This window comes from Ascochyta rabiei, chromosome 9, assembly GCF_004011695.2.
Source record: "Ascochyta rabiei chromosome 9, complete sequence".
In the NCBI taxonomy this organism is placed as follows: Eukaryota; Fungi; Ascomycota; class Dothideomycetes; order Pleosporales; family Didymellaceae; genus Ascochyta; species Ascochyta rabiei.
Window position 1 is genome coordinate 1648492 of NC_082413.1, and position 19790 is coordinate 1668281.

Sequence of the window (19790 nt, forward strand, 5' to 3'; positions counted from 1 at the left end):
TTAGTAAAGCGATTGGCTGAAGTGTAACAGGTGTGGCGTAGGGTGATCGTAAATGGCTGTTTTTCCTGTTTCTAGCGACGTCGCACGCAGAAGAAGATACCAGTGCGTCCAAGGAACCACAAACATCCCAGGAAGCGAACTATAGCCAGACCGGCAGTTGCCCAAAGAAGGGCCTGGAAGAAGTGGGCAGTTCGGGTGGTGGCGGACGACTAGACAGTGTTAGCATTATTAATACAGCAAGCGCATAGTATTGAGAGACCTACCGAGAAACCGAAACGGTCAAAGCTGTCCTGGGTAACAACGACGGCAAGCAGAACGTTGGACCCAATCCAGAGAGTACACAAATGGGTACGGAAAGCCTTGTAAGAATCCTCAAGGGTCTTCTCGTTGCTCTCAACAGGAGGAACGTAAGGAGCCAAAGCACGCTTGACGGTAGCCTCGAACTGAGAGTCAATGTCGGCTTGGGGCAAATCCGGTTCTTCAATGACCGTAGTTTTTCCATCGTCGCCCTTTTCTGTTTTCGCAGAGGGCAGAGCCTCAGCCTTGTCGGAACCCTTTGTACCCCAAGAAACATCGTGCCAGTTGGAGAAGGCGTAAACATTGAGAATGTTGATGTACGACGACATGATGAGCAGGTACTGGGGGAACGAGGTAAACATGTGCCACGGGTCCATGTACAGGAACGACGCAACGTAGTAGAGACCGAACGTAGACGCAAGCGCAATAATAATGATACCGACACCATCCGACGCGAAGAAGGATTCGGCAAATGCAGATGGCGAAGAAGTGTCGAGCTTCTGCGATGTTGGGTTCGTGAACGCTTGGACAACGAGGTACAGGGACAAGATGACGACATAGAACTGGATCAAGGCAAACACACCGAACGAGAGCAGGTAGGACCAGACGGAACCCTTGGGACGGTTACCAAAGGCGAGAATGAACTGAAGACCGAGGAAAGCCAGGTAGACGTATTGGACGATGGTGTTGAAGATGGGGGTGACTTTGTTTCCGAAAGGCCATGCCTTCTTGTTCTCGGTAGGTGTGCCTACAAGGTCCATGATGACGGCGGTAGTAAGCCAGAAGGAAGCCATGGAGAACCAAGTGAGGATGGTGTTACAGGTGGTGTAGAGCATTTGAAAGTGGAGGAAAAACATGCGGAGGATGTTGTGGCCGGACTTGTACATGCGGCCGAAGTGAAGAAGCGAGTAGATACCGGCAGCAAAGGAACCGTTGAGCCAACGACGACGCTGACCGATGAATTCGGCAACCCCTTCGGGCACATCGGTTTCACCCTTGGAGGCCTTTACGTAGGTAAGATGCCACTTGGAGCCAGCCTTGGCGACCAATTCGAAGCAGAGAATACGATCTTCGGCCAAGAACATGTTCTTCTTGAAAATGTTCATGCCCTCGATACCTTTCTTGCCAAGAATCTTGGCTAGCGTGTGATCACCGTGGAAATATTGCTCCAGGGGTCTGCCCATGATCGCGCGATAACGGTAGGCGGAGAAAGCACCGGGCAAAACCGAGACGTATCCGAAAGACGATTCCAGCGGCTTGTCGAGAATGTTACTGATCTTGTACTCGAAGTTCTGGGACGCAACGAGCGGGTTGAGCAGGTTCTTCCAGCCCTTGCCTGACAGGAGGTTAGATTGAGAAGAAGAGTGGGGGCGGGTAGAGCTTACCCAACATGGCGTGGATTTCACCACAAGCACCGCCCAGGTCCTTGTCGTTGTAGAAAGCCTCCCAGAGAGCGAGCAGGGACTTGGGACCAGGCTTGGTACCGGCATCGAGCAGGATGCAGACTTCGGGGTTGAGGATGCGGCCAATGGCGGTGAAGAGCCATCTGTGGGAGTTGATCTTCTTGGTGTTCTTCTGCTTCAAGCAGAATATCATCTGGACGGGAGGAAGCGTGCTGGCGCTGTCGTCGTGAGGACGGATCAGCTGCTGGTTGGGCGTAACGGACAGCTGAGTGGTGTACTCGAACTGTTCCGTGTCAGAAGTGGCTTCATCACACGCTGTGTTGGCGACTTACGATGTGCGCAACGGTCTCGTTTCCGTCAATGTCCTTCTTCATGACACCGTCCTGGTAGATACCGATGGTAGCGAGCAGATCGAGTGTGCCCTTGTCGCAAGGGTCGATACCGTCGAAGACCAAGCAGACGACGATCTTCTGCCAGGCTGGACCTCCTTTGTTCCAGAACTCGGACTTCTTCAGGTTGACGATGTCGCGGATGTTCTGCATAACACCGTGGAGTGTACGAGCCGTGAGCACCTTGTCTTCGTTGTAGTACGTAACAGCGATGAGCAGCTCGGTGTGGCGGTTGTACATGGCCGGGCGCAGATTGTAGCCGTTCTTCAGGGTGAAGTCGTTGGGGTCACATGTCGCGGCCGTGTCTGGCAGCTGTCAGCGTTGCACCTCTGGAAGACGCGGGTTTCGTCATCATCATCATCATCACCATCACCATCACGTACAGCGCATGTGTGTAAACTCCTCACTGCCACTCTCGAGGTCGTTGCGGTACTTTGCCTGGATGGCGTTCTGGATGGCAGAGGGGACGGGATAGTCGGCGCTGAGGACGGAGCCCTGCACAAGCTTGACCTTGCGCGTCATGCCGCGCTTGAGGCCACCGGCAGCAGCAACGGCACCGCCTGGCTGCTGGCGCTGTCGCCAGGCCTCGGTCGAGCTGGTCTCGCTCCTCTGGTAGGGCGAGGAGACCCGTTGGGCAGCGCCAAAGTCGGCGGCAGGCTCGTAGCCACCGGTGGCCGAGTAGACGTCAGAGCCGCCGTGGGCCTCGCTGGGGTACTGTGTCGGGCGGTCGGTGGCATATGTCTCGGTCAGGCTGTAGGTCGAGTGTGGGCGGTTCTCCGGGTGGCCGTAGAAGGGGTCTTGCTGGGTGCCTGCCGCGTTCTCGTGCAGGAGAGAGCGACCGACCTCGTCCTCATCGTGCCTGCCGGGCGTGTACTGCGTGCTGCGTTAGCATTCGCCGCCATCTCCATCCGCCGCCATGCAGGCCGCGAAGAGCAGCATGCAGGCGGGCCGGCGGGCAGGCAGACACGCACTTCGTTGTTGTGGGCGTCCCCGTAGTTTTGCGCGTTGTACGCCATGACGTGCAGCGGTCGAAGGGGCTAGCACGAGACGAGGTAGGGCGAGGGTCCAGCGGACTGTCTGGCGTTGTGCTGATGAGGGCAGATGGAAATGGAAAACGAAGGAAACCGCGCACCGCTGGGAGCTGGGGTGATAAAGGGCAGGATTGTCTCGCACAGCTTGCAATTCTCCTCAGCTCGACGTGAGCGACAGCGCCTCGCACCGTTTGGGCCTAGCCACTGGCGCTAGCCCGCGCCCCCGTGAAACGAGTCGAGGAATGGCAGTGTCTTGTTTTACAATGCGGGTGGGCCAGTCCTTCATCAGAATGCGAGCCTGCAGTACCGCCGGGCCCTGTAGACGCCCGCTGGAAGCAGCAGTGATTCTGATTGCCTCCACCCGCACAAGCAGGGCCACCAGAGCCTGTAGACCCTCGTGAACCGTTGTACGGCTGGTGGACGTACACACGACCATCACGACCACCACGACCGTCACAACCATCAATGATCACGACCGTCACAACCATTACGACCGTCACAACCATTACGACCGTCACAACCATTACGACCGTCACAACCATCACGACCGTCACGACAAGGCCGCTGCGCTAGCACGTCCGCTGCGGCCTCTATTATTAGAGACACGCCTGCCTTCTTCCACCGCCGCCACTCACTGCTCAGCCTCACTGCCACCACAGGAGACAACCCTCGCTCGCTGTGCCCGGCGGCGTTGGCCTGCGTCCGCCACCTGGAGAGGCTCACTGCCGCCGGCGCCAGGTTGATAGAATGATGCTTTGCTGCGCTTGGATGCACTTTGCACTCTGATGCACTGCACTGCACATAGTGCATACTACATGCATGCACCGGCGAGCGACCTGGTTGACTTGGCCATTGCGCGCCCCATCGTGCTCCATCAAGCTAGGCGTCGCCCTGTCAACGTCAGCAAACACACTGCCAAGTTGCCAACGACCGGTGACATCCCCGCTGCACATCCCCTCAAGCCCGTGGGAAGCTGCTCTGCTTCGTGGACTTGTACACCTGCACACCTGCAGTCTCGCTGTGCATCTGCATCGCACCTTCGGCGGTCAATCATGGCCTCGGTCCTAGCTGTGATGGACCCCGCCGCGCTGCTGCGTTGGCTTCAAATCCCACTTCCCACCGCCGTATTCCAGCAGCGCGTTGCACGGACCACCCAGAAATTAAGCTCTCCTTTTCGATGTGGTGGGTCCGGCAGGTCCCTGGATCTAACTCGCCGTTGGGCCACCCGCTTAGCCGCGATGAGACCCTCTGTCTACCAGCACAAAGTTAGAATTCCTGGCTGGGAAAGTGCTTCTGGAAGAAGTCAGAGTAGACGGCAGGCGCAAGCTGCCTCTCCCCTGACTCGGCAAGGCGGGACATAGATCTCTGCCTCCCACAGCGTACGGGTAGCAGCAGATCCTTCGGCGTTTTCGTGAAGCACAGAAAGCCTCTAGCACGTTGGTACGCCGCCCTGATTGCGTTCTAATTCACACGAGACTCTCGGTGGATGCGAGATAATGAATAAGCGATGGCTTGTTGCGAGAGCTTTGCTTGTACATGGCAGTGCTTGTAATGCTGCCATGGCGGGGACCGCCAGATCGCATCTGCCACTGCGTCATCAGCCTCAACAAACAACCAATGACCTTGAAAAATCACAGGCAATATCACCAACAAACAGCACATTGCTTCCTGTAATTCGACTGATACCACAGGCAATACCATCAGCAAATAGCACATTGTTTCCTGTAATTCGACTGATACCACGAGCAACCCCCCTGCATGCCGACACAGCCGTCACCTGTCTCGAGAGCTAGTACCTGCCGACTACGCTCAGCCAAGCTCGTCAGTCTCACCACAGCGCCCAGCACAGCCCGAGTTCCAATTCAAGCTTTCGCATACTGCCATCACTTGTTGCAAAATCTCGTAAATGTCTTCAGCTGCAGTGTTGACCGCCTTGCCCAAATCGAAAGCGAATACGGAACATGGCCCTACACTCGCCAGCAAACCTTCTGGAGACGCTGCAGCCGCGTATCACAACGAGGCCACAATACGAGACAATCCATATTTCGAACATCCAGATCAAATTGAAGCTTCTGGATCAAAGTACAACCAAGGCATCGAAAATCTCGTAATCGTCTGTTGTCATGCCATCTTCCATCCCGACGTCGAAGCGCCTGACTTCCCCACTCACAACCCTCACGACGAGAGCAATTGGTATCTAGCACCTTTCCAGAGTTATGATCAAACGTCGGGCAAGCCGGGCGAGCACGAGACGTTTCTAACGCACATTCAAGCCGGCCTTGACATCATGACTACCGGAGCCAATGCCACCTGGAAGGAAGATGTCCCATGGAACCAGGACAGCACAATACTAATCTTCAGTGGTGGCGCTACCAAGCAAAGCCTCACATCCCTAAGCGAGGCTCGCTCTTACTACCATGCAGCGCTAGCTCAAGAGCTTTGCCAGGGGCACATTGGTGGCGGTCGTGCTCACCAGCTGTATAGCAAAGGGCGAATACTGCTCGAAGAAGACGCCACCGACTCCCTCCAGAACCTGCTGTTTAGCATCTTATTGTTCCGCCGAACGATTGGTCAATACCCAAAGAACATTCGCATCATCACACATGCGTTCAAATCGAAACGGTTCCTGGAACTGCATGCGCCTGCCATTCACTGGCCTAGAGATCGCATACAGATCCAAGGCATCGATCCAGTCATGTCGAGCGCGGAGATTGAGAGCACGCTGCAAGGAGAAGAGAAATTTGGGTACGCTCCCTGGACGCAGGACCCGTTGGGGACAGAGGAAGTGCTCAGTAGGAAGAGGAAACAACGTGGATGGAACGAGCAGCAAGTGAAGGATCTCACAGATGGACTTGAAGAGAGTGTTAAAACTTTGCTGATTGGCGAAGCTTCGGAAGATCTGCCCTGGGCGAAGATGCCGAAGAGAGAAGTGAAGACTATCTCTGGACCACCGCCTCTTCGTTACTAGCTGCAGCGATAGCTCCTAGACTTGTCCTGGTAGTCCACACAGCACAACATCGTCTCCTAGTGGCACCCACTTTACATCCTTCAACCTTGCAACGGGAAGTCTTGCTCCCTTCTCGACTCGCTCATCAGGGCAGACTTGCACACCTCCTTTACCCAGCCAGATCGGCGCGATCGTGACGATGACCGAATCAACCAGGCCGAAATTTTGCGGAGCCAGTAGATTGTTGATGACAGCTCCACCGCCCTCAATCATCACGCTCCTGATGTGTTCATGCTTGAGCACATCCAACACGTACTCCCACGATATGCGCCCCTCTGTCAAGCTCCATGGATCCACTACTTTTACCTGCCCTCCCACACTTTCCAGCAGCTCTCTCCTCTTCGTATCGATGGGAATTTGTGTGAATATAATAGGCGCCCTACCCTTCCCTTCCCTCGCAAGCTTCAGGACTTTACTGTCGGCAGTGAACTGCCAGCGTCCGTTCGGATCAATGACAACGGGCCTAGGCTGGCCCTGTAGACCCTCACCACCATATCCACCGACACCTTGGATGCGGCAGTTCAGCGATGGATTATCTGCTTCAGCAGTCCCTACGCCTATGAGGATGGCGTCGTGTTTTGAGCGCAGATAGTGTGTCATGGCTTTGGACTCTGGACCTGATAGTGCTGTTTGGACGCCGGGCGCGAGAGAGAGCTGGCTGTCTAGGGATGTTGCAAATGTCAAGGTGACGTGGGGTTTGGTGGATGGATGGCTCGGATTGCCTGGGTCGGATCTTGGTAGGTAGTTGTCGATGTGGTTCCGTGAAGCTTGAGGAAATTGGAGAGCATCTCGCGCCGGGGCCGCCATGACGGACGTTTGGTGGACTGAGACCGAGTTTTTTTTTTTTTTTGGTTGACTGGATTTCCCCAATGTAGACTTTGCGCAGGGCTGATGCTATCGCTCATCTGAAAGTCACTAGTGGCGCGGCGTGATGGAGTTGTGTACAAGATGTGCACAGAAGTTGCTGCCTGCAGTCAGCACTACAAACTCACCACAAACCATGTGGAATGGACCTTTTGTTTCTAAACCTCGACTGTCTTCTCCTGGTTACAATCGAGAACTACCACGGGTTTTGCATTGCGCAGTCGACAAAGCAGGCATCAAGTGGCGTTGACGCCTAAACTTCGGCGTTCGGCCACGTCAAGCATGGTGGCACGCCTCCAACAGCGAGAACTACCTTTGTATCGCAGGTGGCGTGTTCAGCTTGGCTTTGCATACTTGGTCGTAAAATTCCTACTTTACCGACTCCTTCTTGGGTGATTGTATTCGTCCAACATATCACGGTAGCCTCTGCTGAGCTCCAACAACTCGAGCTTCACCACGCCGCTTGCCCGCCATTTGCCCCACTACCCGACTCACTGCGCCCAACGCGACTTGCGCAATCGCCCTCCTCCCACACGCGAGCTCGAACATAACCCCCAGCTTAGAGCGTCGTCTCGACACAACACCGCCAAGATGATGAAAATATGGTCCATGGTACGCCAGCCTGTCTCGCGCTGTGAGCGGTCAAACACAGACCACTGACAGCTGCACAGAAGAAGAAGCAGGCGGAGGACGATGCCGCGGCTGCAGCGACAAGTAAGAAGAAGAAGGTCACACCCGCTCAGCTGCGCGCACAGAAAGGTACTTCCAGCCTTTTCCCTTTCTACCCCTCCGCCTCTGGGCACCCTCAGGCGAATACTCATGTCACGCAGATCTCGAAGAGCTGTCCCTCGGCACAACCATGAAGACGCACTTTGCCAACCCCGACGACATTCTCAACTTCACACTCACCATCGATCCCGACGAGGGCATGTACAAAGGCGGGCGCTTCAACTTCAGCTTTGCGATCAACCAGAACTTCCCGCACGATCCGCCGAAAGTAAAGTGCACGCAGAAGATCTACCACCCAAACATCGACCTCGAGGGCAACGTGTGTCTCAACATTCTAAGGGAGGACTGGAAGCCGGTGCTGAACTTGAACGCGGTGGTCGTTGGACTGCAGTTCCTGTTCCTCGAGCCGAACGCGAGTGATCCTCTCAACAAGGAGGCGGCGGAGGACTTGAAGGTGAACAGGGAAGGGTTCAAGAGGAACGTCAGGAGTAGTCTGGGCGGAGGGACAGTACGGGGACAGACATTCGATCGAGTGCTGAAGTGAGTGTGCGGTCGACACGTCGACCGACACAAAACAGACACTCACGAGCATGAGAGCCATTCGCGGCTCTGCATCATGCTCAGCAGTCATGGCGTTGGCATGCTTACACAAGCGCTGACATGCGAAATAGGAAGGAAGGATGGACATGGATGGATACTGCACACCCTTGCGTTAGAGCGAGCATCTGAAGGCCGACGTCATTTCGAGCGCGGCGTTTGTGTACAGGTTGCTTTGCGACAATAGATCGAATGATAGCGCAATTCACGCCCCTTGCGCTCGTGTAACACGAAAGACGTGGCGTGGTTTACCATACGTGCCTTGAAACTGGGCATCACGATGGCAGTAGCAGCGGTGATCAGATACCATTCAAGCATGTTCGGAGGTGGCCGATGCATACATCTTGTCTTGTCTTGTCTTGTCGTATCGATTGATTGATTGATTGATTGATTGTAATTAACATCATGTCTTGTCGTATCGTCACCACGAAAGAATGTATTTCACTCGTCCACCACGACGCATCGTGTCTACCAAAACAACGCCCAGCAGCTTCCAACGTGCCATCTCCATCAGCTTGGTGCTTCTGGCACGAGTGACTGACACTTTTCACAACATCAAAGTGGTCTTTTTCGTGCCGCCATAACGTTCCAGCCATCCCAATATGAGCATGTCCGTGCTTTATGACGCAACTGGGGAAAATTTCTGGCGGTTTGTCGATCGTGTGTGGATGCCTGACGTCGTTCAGAGTGTGGCCTCGGTTTGAGCCTCAGAGGAAGTCCATGAAGAGGTGGTGAAGAAGGCTCCAATCAGCCCGCACGCGTTCTGACACTCAAGTATCGCTCATGCGCAGGCGCAGGCATGTGTGACTGTGATGGGGGGCCCCGGTTTTCTGGGGCAAACGGCGATCTGATTGGTGTCGGGGAGGAATCTGCATCTCCGACTGTCCAGCTCCAGGCCCGGTGTCGGCTGGAGCTTGGACAAAAAATCGACTCCACACAGCCAGACGTCTCCCATAAAGACTCGATAATCCCCCAGTCGTCTCCCATCAAGATCCCCCTCACACACTCTTCGCACATCCACAATGGCCTCAAGACAAGCTCCCCGTGCTCTCCGCAACGCCGCCAGGCAATTGGCTGCCGCTCCTGCCCAGAAGCGCACCTTTGTCTCGGCCATCAGCGCTGCTTCCCGCACAGCTGCCCCCAAGGCTGCTGTCTCCACCCGGTTCCAGCAGACCCGTGGCATCAAGACCATCGACTTCGCTGGCACCAAGGAGACCGTCTACGGTAGGTTTTCATGCCATTGACGTGTACTGGAATGGGCGCTGACGAAAACAAATAGAGCGCGCCGACTGGCCCAAGGAGAAGCTTCTCGTGAGTGACCCGTGCCTCAATGGCATCGATTTCGGTCTCGATGCATCGAACTCGACTTCAATGGCATCATGAGCTAACAGCCAAGTAGGAGTACTTCAAGAACGACACCCTTGCCCTCATCGGCTACGGCTCCCAGGGTCACGGCCAGGGTCTCAACCTCCGTGACAACGGCCTGAACGTCATCGTCGGTGTACGAAAGAACGGTGCCTCGTGGAAGGAGGCCGAGCAGGATGGCTGGGTCCCCGGCAAGAACCTGTTCGACATTGACGAGGCCATTGGCAAGTCCACCATTGTCATGAACCTGCTCTCCGACGCCGCCCAGTCCGAGACATGGCCCCAGATCAAGCCCCAGCTTGCTGGCAAGGTAAGACCCATACACCTCGTTGAGCTGACCATTGCATGCTGACTGGCGCAGACCCTCTACTTCTCCCACGGCTTCTCCCCTGTCTTCAAGGACCTCACCAAGGTCGAAGTCCCCACCGACATTGACGTCATCCTCGTCGCCCCCAAGGGCTCCGGCCGCACTGTCCGCACTCTCTTCCGTGAGGGCCGCGGTATCAACTCCTCCATCGCCGTCTACCAGGACGTTACCGGCAAGGCCGAGGAGAAGGCCATCGCCCTCGGTGTTGCCGTCGGCTCCGGCTACCTCTACAAGACCACCTTCGAGAAGGAGGTCTACTCCGACCTGTACGGTGAGCGTGGTTGCCTGATGGGCGGAATCCACGGCATGTTCCTCGCCCAGTACGAGGTTCTCCGCGAGCGCGGTCACTCTCCCTCCGAGGCTTTCAACGAGACCGTCGAGGAGGCTACCCAGTCGCTGTACCCCTTGATCGGCAACTACGGCATGGACTACATGTACAACGCCTGCTCCACAACTGCCCGCCGTGGTGCTCTCGACTGGCAGAAACGCTTCAAGGATGCGCTGAAGCCCGTCTTCAACGACCTCTACACATCTGTCGCTGACGGTACCGAGACCAAGAGGTCGCTCGAGTACAACTCCCAGCCCGACTACCGCGAGAAGTACGCTGCCGAGCTCAAGGAGATTGACGACCTTGAGATCTGGCGCGCCGGAAAGGCTGTCCGCGGTCTGCGCCCTGAGAACAAGTAAACATTTCTTGGGTAGTGTAACGGCGTGATGGTGTGTAGATATACTGTCTTGTTATCGGATTCTGGATTGCGCTTTGTCCGCGCTTCTTCTTCGGCGCAGGGTTCTTGGTCTACAGTGCGGAACGGAAAGGAATACAGTGGAAAAGCTAAATGATACCTTACTTTCTTGACAACCACAATTGTCTTTGCTCTTGCATGCGTGAAGCTTGGGTGCAGTGATTCAACATGCACTACAAGAAAGATCAAGTCTACCTGTCAGGACCCAGCCTGCCCACCGAGCCCTACAAGCCAAAAAGGTATCCATGCTCAACCAGGTACCAGTAGTGAGCCTTCGGCCCAAACAGTATTACTTGCTGCCAATACCAGATAAGAGGTAGACGTTGCCACACGTTGGCCTCATACTACCTACTATGAACGACCTAATCAGACAGCTCTAGCATTTTGAGGACGAGAATGCGTTATTGTACTTTCTCTATGCTACCTAGTAGAATAATATTTTTTTAAAAAAAAAAAATCGTATTTTCCCTAAACTTATACTGTTAGGTTATAATGAAGAATCGGATAGTGTGGATATATAGGTATTGTGTGCGAGTTGTTCCAATAGATGTTGCCCTCTAAAGTATCTACGTGTGTTGTATTGTTTAAGGGCTGGGGATAACTCATAGGAATAGATAGGCGAGAGAAGGCACAGCAAGTAAGTATTAAAATTGATATGAAAGGTTGAGCGGGAGATGAAGGGGTTGATACCGGTTTGCTACAGAAGGGAATAGAGGTTCTCAATCATCTGGCTGCTGGTATGGAGCGAATACAGAGCTTATGATTGAACTGCGTACGAGCGACTGTAAGCTTCAGTTATAGTGGAACGTTTTTTTTTTCTTCGCGATGGTTCAGTGGGGTGAGTGGATGGTTGCGCGTTGCGTTGTTTGCTGTTCTCTGGTATCGTTCCTTCTTCTTGTAGGCGCATCGTTTGCTGACATTTGGAAACGTCTGACCAAGCTTTGTGGATTCGTGATCTCGACGTGCTCGCAATTAGCTCTGAGCGGGCGTGGATTGTTGCTGATGTGTGCTGTTGGTCTTTGCAACAGTAGTTATTCTGAAGCTTTGTTTAGAATGGCAAGTCTTCCAGAACCTTTGCAAGCTTGCTCTGATCTTTGTCCTTCAAATACTCCATCATGTGGCAGTCCCAATTGTGCCATAGATTTTCCGCTCGCTGCTTGTCGTGCCCATCGAGCTCGTCGTGCTCGTCATGCTCATCCTCGGCCTCCAATCCCCCCTTGGCCTTGTCATCTGCCTCGCCATCGTCCTCGTCATCTTCTTAGTCATCATACCAGAACACACTGCCGTCATCGGCATCGGCTTGTTTTAGTGCAACTCTGGTTTCTTCGGTTTCTTCCATGAGGTCCCTAATAAGGCGAAATCGCTCTACATACATCCTAGCAAGTCTCATGGAGACGCCGAAATACTCACACTATGCCAGTTAGCAAACACCATACTCATAACAACTGCATAGCGCCCTTACCTCAGCTTCTTCAAAACCATCGAGCTTTTTCCAAGAAGTCGTCATACATGTGCTCCCTCGGATGCTTCCTCGACATGACGGCGTCCACAATGTCGTCAGTGTTGACGGCTTCCATGAATTCGGTGTCTTCCTTCAGCTTACGAATGAGGTGTTCTTTTGCCTCCTAGATTCTTTGGTTGAAAGAGAAGATAGCGACTGCTGTCGGCTTTTCTCGCATACCCACGGCTGCAGTTCGTCAGTCTTTGTCACCGAAGCTTCGGTCCAGTTTGCTTGACCTTTGTAGATGAACGCGTGGGCCGATCTTCTGGCCTGGTGTGCTTCCATGGCGCCTTGTTGCAATTTTTGTGGGGTTGGAGGGGAGAAATAAGAGTGTGAGATTGGAGGGAGGGGCGAGATAGCGATGAGCGATATCGATGCGCGAGTTTTGGGTAAGTGGCGGAAGCTTCCAGCCGCCGTCACTGCGACTCACCTTCACCTTCACTCACCAAATATGACGCACCAACTGAGTCACGGCAACTCAACAATACTGTGCGTTATCCCCAGGCCCACCCAAGGAATAAAGGTTAATCTTCAAGCCTAAAGAGTCAGCTACTCAAGCTGATAATGTAGAGGCAGGTTTTGCGTACTGCACCGTGTGTCACATGTGTACTCATAATCTCGAGAAGGACAAGCTCGAACAACCATAGAAATCACCGCGAGTTTAGTATCCATTCACATCCCAATCCAATCCAAAGCACCCAAGCAAACCCTCACCCACCCAACACCTCCGCCTCAAACCCATCCCGATCCCTCCTCACAAGCTCCGCCCTCCTCCTCTTCAACCCCACCAAAACCATCTCTCCATCTTCAAGGCTCACCTAGAGACGTCAGTCTCAATCCATCCTCCACCTCCAATGCCAACTGCATTTCAGAGGCTGGAGTAAGTCATCTACTTACAGCCAGCTTTTCTATCTCACTCGCACACTTCTGCAGCAGGCAAAACCACTTCTTCGTTCCTTCGTCCTGCAAATCATGGTGCTCTTTCGTCGCAAGCTTGGTTCGCGCGCGCATGTATGACTTGTACGTGGTTCGGTCGGCTTTGCGGAGGTGAGTAAGTTCGCACTCTTTAGTTTTGATCTCGGCGGTGAGGGTTTGTAGGGTGCTGGTTGGCTGTGGAGGAAGTCAGGTGTATGTCGTGTTGAGTGCGGGAGGAGTTGGCTTGCGCTGGGGAGCGTTAACATGGTAGGGTGGTGGTTTTTTCTGGTAGGGCTTGGGTTTGGAGAGGAAGTGGTGATTATGGATAGATAATGGGAGGCTGAAGAGTATTGAGGAGGTGCTTTCGTTGAGGTACTTTTCTTAGATGCGAAGTGGAGTGAGGTCGAGGTGAAGGAGCCATTGTCTGCATGGTAGGGATCAAGGAGTGAAGGATTAACTTCGCATACACTGGGTACGGCATAGTGAAAAGAGTTGACGTTCTTAGCAGAATTTGGTTCCCAACCACAGAATCCTGAGGAAGTTCTATCGCGAGATGCACAGGCAAAGCTGAGATGTAACTTCGGTGTCACTACATACAAGTTGCTAGCTCCTGTCTTTCCTTTGCTATTACCCAATCACAGCAAATTTAGTCGTGAATACTAGAGTTTGGTGAGTAGGTAGCCAACAAGTAGTGGCTATCGATGCAATGTACACATAAAAGAGATGAGGAACAAGGGGTATGAGAGTCTTTGAAAGGTAAGCTTTCAGCTCTATCGGATTACAAGTCCTCTAACCCATGAGGGCACAGGTAACGGAGTGATGTAAGGGTTTGCAGAGTGCAGTCCAAGAGTTCTCTGGAGCGGATTGATAAATCTGGAGTTTGAAATTGGTTGGGAGGTTGGATCATAGTGGAAAGGGTTCAACGGAATTTATCTACACACGTGTCATACGTGGTAGTGTATCCATCACTACGATCGGTAGCCAAAGATACATAGACAGTGTCATCGAGCAATGCGAGAATTGCTGAAAAGAGTGCCCGACTTGCGGGTTACCATGTACCCCAAGAAAGTGATACACAGAAAGATCAGCTGATCATCCTCTACCTTCCTACCTCCCCGCTCTTACCACCCACCTACTCGGTCAGATTCTGCTTCTCAATAACAATCTTCTCAACAGTCCAAGTCTTCCCCCCATCCACACTCTTCATACCCGAAGAAGTAGCGCCCGTCAGCGCCAACGTCTTATCGAGCCCAGCATCCGCCTCATTAAGAACAAGCGTGATGTTGTCCCAGCCTACACACATTAGTACCAGCATCCAACTCCCCACACGCGAAACAAAACCTACTGTGTGCATCCAGCGTACCGCAGCCATCAGCATAACATTCAGTACCGGAGTAGAAAACCGCGGGCTTCATGCCCTTTGCGTTGCTCGCTTTGGAGATGACGCTCCCGCCCATGCTGATGCTCTGGTCGATCATGCCCGTGCTGGAGTTAATCTCGACGACGAAGTCGAGCGATGTGTTAGATGGGATTGGGACGTAGTCCTCCCCGATTTGCCCCGTCGGCGTGTACGTGCTAGCGGTGGCGCACCAGTGCTTGTTATCTGCTGGGCAGCCCCAGACTTCGTTGTTGGGGCCCCAGTTTACAAGGGGTTGGACAAAGTCCATGTTTAGGACGTCGCCAGCGTTGGGGTTGTTTTGCAGGCCGATCCAGAGGGCAAGCCAGCGTTGATCCTCCTTGGTGGTTAGGTAGTCGGTTGGAGGGGCTGGGACGCTGAGCGAGTAGGTGGCTTTGGTGATGTATTGGCCGTTTGTGGTTGGGCCTAGGTAGAACATGTTGCCGTACTCATAGTTTGGGTAGGGGTCGGCGGCTAAGGTAACGGCGCTGAGGCCGAAGGTGAGGGCGGCAAGAATGGTGGTACGAGACATCGCGTAGAGAATCTTGGTAGTTGATGTGGTTGTGATTTATTGAACGACAAGGGTTGGTGTGAAAAGAAGGAGGACTGCACAGCAGCATAACGAAAGATACAAACGAGTGTGAGAAGTGCAATAGGAAGTCGGAGACCAGTTTCGGAAGTTCGCAAGTGTTTATGAGGATAACGTGCGGAAAAATAACGGAACAAGCTCATCTCGGCGCAGGACAAGCATTACGGGAAGTGGAACCTTGCTCATTGAAACGAAACATCAGGGGGCGAAGATCGCAACTTAGCCATGCTAGCGTACCAAGTATATTAGGCAACGTCAGCATACAGGCCAAGGGCTTGTACGATTAGATAGCAACGATGACCCTTGAGGGTACGTGGACAGGGAATGATATTCTGGGCTTCTGTTTAGCGTGGCTGTTACCCCAGAATGCATACATGTGGGGGGCAGCAAAACGCTACGAGACCGACAGCACCGATGACAACACAATTTTGGAAAGCCCAGCAAATAGTAAATATTAGTTCTTCGATTTTGAACTACCTCTTCTTCTCCGTATGCTGTGTAGAAAGCTGAGAACTCGAACTCCGAGTCCAGGCAGAGGTATTCGTAAAAATAAGGAGAAAAAATAGCATCTTTCAGCAGGCATATTGACACCTTAAATCATCAAAAGAAGATGCTAACATCGAAGAGGAAGGCCGCTGACGTCGTTTTGGTGTTCGACCGTGAGGTGGGAGCAATTTACCCAACCTATAAAATGTGAGAAAAAGGAAACATCTCGACCTGCACGAAAACGCCTCTACTCTCAGGCTATCTAGTGCTTGGGGCTGCAACAGCATACATGTAGACCTGCTTTAACAAACTCTGTTGTAGCATGGACGAGGATCCGTTTGAACGACTCGACAACGTGTCCCGCGCCTACGTAGGCCTGGACAAAATCATGTTTGGAATGTATCGCGACAAGGACGGTGGCTGGCACCGTATTTCGGCTGTTCTTCTCAAGGCAAGCTATTGTTCACATGTGCGCGAGCTGGTGCTTCCCGAAGCTTTTCCTGTCAAACAACTAGAGATAGCTCAAAAGCTTCTTGCTCGCGCTCATTCGAAGTCCTCCAAGAAGTCAGCTAGCGTGGCGTCAACGGGGCCACTCTCACCTCGCGAGCAAGTCATTACTCAGGCTGATCAATCGGCTCTTGAAGCGGCTGCTAGGCTGTTGCCACAACCATCTACACGCTCCAAATTGCAGCCTCATCTAAATGTAGGTTCTGCACATTAATTAGCTCGTTCTTAGTGTTTGGCGACAATCTACCACGGCTAGCAAATCTCATCTGTCGTGTCGAGAAGACCATACGTCCATATATTAATGCCTTACAACCAGCGATAAAAGCTCTTCAAAGCATCCTCACTTACCTCCGGCACAACACGACGAGCTGCTTCAATGCAAGCTGATGCTTGGTGTCCATATTCAATGGTACACAAATTCGCTAGTACTAGGAAGAAACTTATTTGGGAGATGCATCAACACCACGCTCAACCGATGGGTTTTTCCCTAACAAACAGTGCGATAGCGACATAGCATATTTTCAGCAGGGATGATGTGTAGCAGTTATGAACGACAACTGTTCCTATGTCGGCCTGAGATCTTCCTGATATTTCTTTTTCTGCATCTGCAGTCGTCTTAGGTAAACTAGAGCATCTCCAATGTAATGTCATTCGTCTCAACAACTAGCAACCATGAACAGATTCAAACTCAATTATATTTCTTTCCCTAACTGTGTTGCGCAAGATTTCCTCTGCGCTGCGCCTGCTCAAAGAAAATCAAACCAACTCCCGTATGCTGCGCTGAGCTGAAGAAGAAAAGCATACTCGCCGGGTTTGATCAGTAACATAGGTAGGGCATGCCAATCGTTCATGCACATCAGTGAAAAGAAATCTAGAAGAAAAATCTCTTTCCATCAGCCGATATAAGTATACCTGCAACCAGACAAAGAAGGAAAAGAAAGAAGTGTTTCGCTGACGTCGAGCTGAAGCCGACCGCGTTGTCATGGCCCAGTCTGAAAAGATAAGCAAGAGAAATTAAGAAAAGAAAGCCGTTTACGCCACAGCTGGGCCTGCCGCCTTTACTTCACTGCTTGAGCCATCTTCGTACTTCTTGAAGTTCTCCACGAACAGTGTGCCCAGCTTCTCGACCTCGCCCTTGAAATCGGCCGAGCCGTTCCAGCTCTTGGCAGGGTTGAGCAGCTCGTCAGGGACGTTGGGGCAGGTCTTGGGCACGGACAGGTTGAAGGTCTCGTAGGTCTCGTACTCGACGTTTGCGAGCTCGCCCGAGTGGATGGCGTCGAGGATCGCGCGGGTGTACTTGAGCGGGCAGCGCTTTCCTCCTGTGGTGGCGCCAGCACCGACCCAGCCGGTGTTGAGGAGCCATGCGTTGGCACCGTGCTCTTTGATCTTCTCGGCGAGCATCTTGGCGTAACGCATAGGGTGGAGAGCGAGGAAGGGCTGGGCGAAGCAGGAGGAGAAGGTGGCCTGGGGCTCGGTGACACCCTGCTCGGTTCCGGCCATCTTGGAGGTGTAACCGGAGATGAAGTGGTACATGGTCTGCTCGGGGTTGAGCTTGGAGATGGGAGGGAGGACACCGCGGGCGTCGCAGGTGAGGAGGATGATGTTCTTGGGGTGGCTGTCGGACTTGCAGGGGATCTTGGTGTTCTCGATGTACTCGATGGGGTAGGCGCAGCGGGTGTTCTCAGTCAGAGTGTCGTCGTCGTAGTCAACAATACGGGTGACGGGGTCGAAGACAACGTTCTCGAGGATGGAGCCGAACTTGATGGCGTTGAAAATATCGGGCTCCTTCTCGGCGGAGAGACCAATGGTCTTGGCGTAGCAACCGCCCTCAATGTTGAAGATACCAGTGTCGGACCAGCAGTGCTCGTCGTCACCGATGAGTGCACGCTTGGGGTCAGCAGACAGGGTGGTCTTGCCAGTACCGGACAGACCGAAGAAGACGGTAACATCGCCGTTCTTGCCCTCGTTGGCAGACGAGTGAAGTGTGAGGACGTTGTGCTTGACGGGCATTTCGTAGAAGAGGACAGTGAAGATTCCCTGAGCAGTTAGCATCGCTCTTAAACAACATGAGAACTGCATACCTTCTTCATTTCTCCAGCATACTCGGTACCGAGGATGACCATCTCCTTCTCGGCGAAGTTGATGGCAACGGATGTGGCCGAGGTCATACCGCTGGTGAACCTGTTGGCAGGGAAGGCACCACCGTTGTAGATGACATAGTCGGGGTGGAAGTGCTCAAGCTCCTCCCTCGATGGGCGGATCAACATGTTGCGCATGAAGAGAGCGTGGTAGGCGCGGGCGCAAACAACGCGGACGCGTATCCTGTAGCGCTCGTCCCATCCTGCGAAACCGTCCACGACGTAGATGCGCTTGCGAGTGTTGAGGTAGTCAATGGCACGCTCACGGTTGATGCGCCAGACCTGTGTGTTGTTAGCAATGCGCACGTGATGATTGTTTATGCGAGCGCTGGGCTGAAGCGTCCTGCATGAGGAAATGCGGGGGAACCGAGCACTAGCGCCAACACGTGCAGGGATCTGGATTGATCGCGCCAATCGGCTATGTGCCTTAGTGTGCATGACGTTTGCTGCCAAATTTCACGAGCCATTTTGCGGCGTATTACGAAAGAACTCGGCAAGGACAAGCAGAAGATTGAACACTTACGTCGGGCTTCATCGGCTTGTTGACGGGGCCCCACCAGACGTTGTCTTTCGACGAGTCTTCCTCGACGATGCGCTTGTCCGAGGGCGAACGGCCGGTCTTCTCGCCAGAGTAGGCGGAGAGTGCGCCAGACGATGTGATGGCAGAGCCAGTCTCGTACACAAGAGCATCTTCGTAGAGTGCAGCGACTGACGGGTTGGCAATCTGCGCGGTGGTCAGCTTGAGATTAGAGCTTGTTGCGGGAGACAGCAACATACAATGGCTACACGGTCGTAGTCAATGTGAGCCTTGTCGTGGAGCTCCTCCTCAATCTCGGTGTGCTCCTTCTTTGGCCTGGAGAGATGTTTGTTAGCCGTGCTGACTCCTACCTCGGCCAAGGGAGCTGAGGTCAGAGGCTCGGGTCACTCACGTAATGCCAGAAGGGTGGAGATTCGTCTTGTTGACTTGAGGAACCATTGTGAATGCGAATGCGGGTACAGAGGAAGAATGGAAATGTGATCGCAGCTGGAGTGACACTTGGTGACGGGCAAAGTCTTGGGTCAAGAAAGCTGGGCTTGATCTCCCAACCACGGGGTCTGGGGCTTCTTTAATAGCGCGACAATATTCCACACTGACGACGTCGCTCACCCTCAGTCTGGATGGGGACCGGGAGGCAGCTGGGCCAGTGCGTGCTGATTGGGTAGAGGCCCGCGCACTCGTAGCGTCCGGCTCCCAGCTGACGAAAATAACGCGGAGAGGTGCACGAGGGCGCAAAAGACTCGGAACAAGCGACCGGCAAAGGCCTATAGGAGCACGGCTGCTGCAGCAAGCAGCCCACGCAGCTGTGCGCCTGTACATGTCTCAGAGACGGTGTCTTGACATGCACGCACGCGGTCGTAGGTAGCATTGTACTCTCTGTACAGTGCAACTTGTCCTCCCCGCAGCCCTTCGCAGCCAAGCACTCCCC

At 53.5% G+C, this 19790-nt stretch overlaps 7 protein-coding genes across 7 annotated transcripts, besides 5 other annotated features; 3 read left to right on the forward strand and 4 right to left on the reverse strand.

The window, feature by feature from the left end:
• Nucleotides 1-71: 71 nt before the first annotated feature.
• Nucleotides 72-3105, reverse strand: EKO05_0006064 (Chitin synthase; the record flags this gene model as incomplete). Its single annotated transcript, XM_038939720.1, has 6 exons — nt 72-209; nt 264-1633; nt 1683-1983; nt 2033-2394; nt 2473-2962; nt 3061-3105. 6 exons carry the CDS (start codon nt 3103-3105, stop codon nt 72-74), a joined length of 2706 nt encoding a protein of 901 aa, XP_038799070.1.
• Nucleotides 2435-2467: a tandem repeat.
• Nucleotides 3005-3059: a tandem repeat.
• Nucleotides 3106-5026: 1921 nt separating the features above from the next.
• EKO05_0006065 (uncharacterized protein) lies at nt 5027-6088 on the forward strand (the record flags this gene model as incomplete). Its single annotated transcript, XM_038945912.1, has 1 exon — nt 5027-6088. The coding sequence occupies one exon, from the start codon at nt 5027-5029 to the stop codon at nt 6086-6088; it is 1062 nt and encodes a 353-aa protein (XP_038799071.1).
• A 15-nt stretch (nt 6089-6103) lies between these two features.
• EKO05_0006066 (2,5-diamino-6-(ribosylamino)-4(3H)-pyrimidinone 5'-phosphate reductase) lies at nt 6104-6934 on the reverse strand (the record flags this gene model as incomplete). The annotated part of the gene is made up of 1 exon (XM_038945913.1): nt 6104-6934. The coding sequence occupies one exon, from the start codon at nt 6932-6934 to the stop codon at nt 6104-6106; it is 831 nt and encodes a 276-aa protein (XP_038799072.1).
• A 648-nt stretch (nt 6935-7582) lies between these two features.
• EKO05_0006067 (NEDD8-conjugating protein ubc12) lies at nt 7583-8264 on the forward strand (the record flags this gene model as incomplete). The annotated part of the gene is made up of 3 exons (XM_038939879.1): nt 7583-7603; nt 7663-7750; nt 7822-8264. 3 exons carry the CDS (start codon nt 7583-7585, stop codon nt 8262-8264), a joined length of 552 nt encoding a protein of 183 aa, XP_038799073.1.
• A 422-nt stretch (nt 8265-8686) lies between these two features.
• Nucleotides 8687-8711: a tandem repeat.
• Nucleotides 8712-9339: 628 nt separating this feature from the next.
• EKO05_0006068 (Ketol-acid reductoisomerase (NADP(+))) lies at nt 9340-10736 on the forward strand (the record flags this gene model as incomplete). Its single annotated transcript, XM_038939651.1, has 4 exons — nt 9340-9541; nt 9597-9628; nt 9717-9992; nt 10044-10736. The coding sequence occupies 4 exons, from the start codon at nt 9340-9342 to the stop codon at nt 10734-10736; spliced, it is 1203 nt and encodes a 400-aa protein (XP_038799074.1).
• Nucleotides 10737-11002: 266 nt separating this feature from the next.
• Nucleotides 11003-11125: a dispersed repeat.
• Nucleotides 11126-12633: 1508 nt separating this feature from the next.
• Nucleotides 12634-12676: a tandem repeat.
• Nucleotides 12677-14340: 1664 nt separating this feature from the next.
• On the reverse strand, nt 14341-15136 carry EKO05_0006069 (uncharacterized protein; the record flags this gene model as incomplete). Its single annotated transcript, XM_038939776.1, has 2 exons — nt 14341-14501; nt 14554-15136. The coding sequence occupies 2 exons, from the start codon at nt 15134-15136 to the stop codon at nt 14341-14343; spliced, it is 744 nt and encodes a 247-aa protein (XP_038799076.1).
• A 2082-nt stretch (nt 15137-17218) lies between these two features.
• EKO05_0006070 (Phosphoenolpyruvate carboxykinase (ATP)) lies at nt 17219-19300 on the reverse strand (the record flags this gene model as incomplete). The annotated part of the gene is made up of 5 exons (XM_038939870.1): nt 17219-18223; nt 18268-18606; nt 18848-19048; nt 19102-19177; nt 19254-19300. 5 exons carry the CDS (start codon nt 19298-19300, stop codon nt 17219-17221), a joined length of 1668 nt encoding a protein of 555 aa, XP_038799077.1.
• Between the last annotated feature and the right edge of the window lie 490 nt (nt 19301-19790).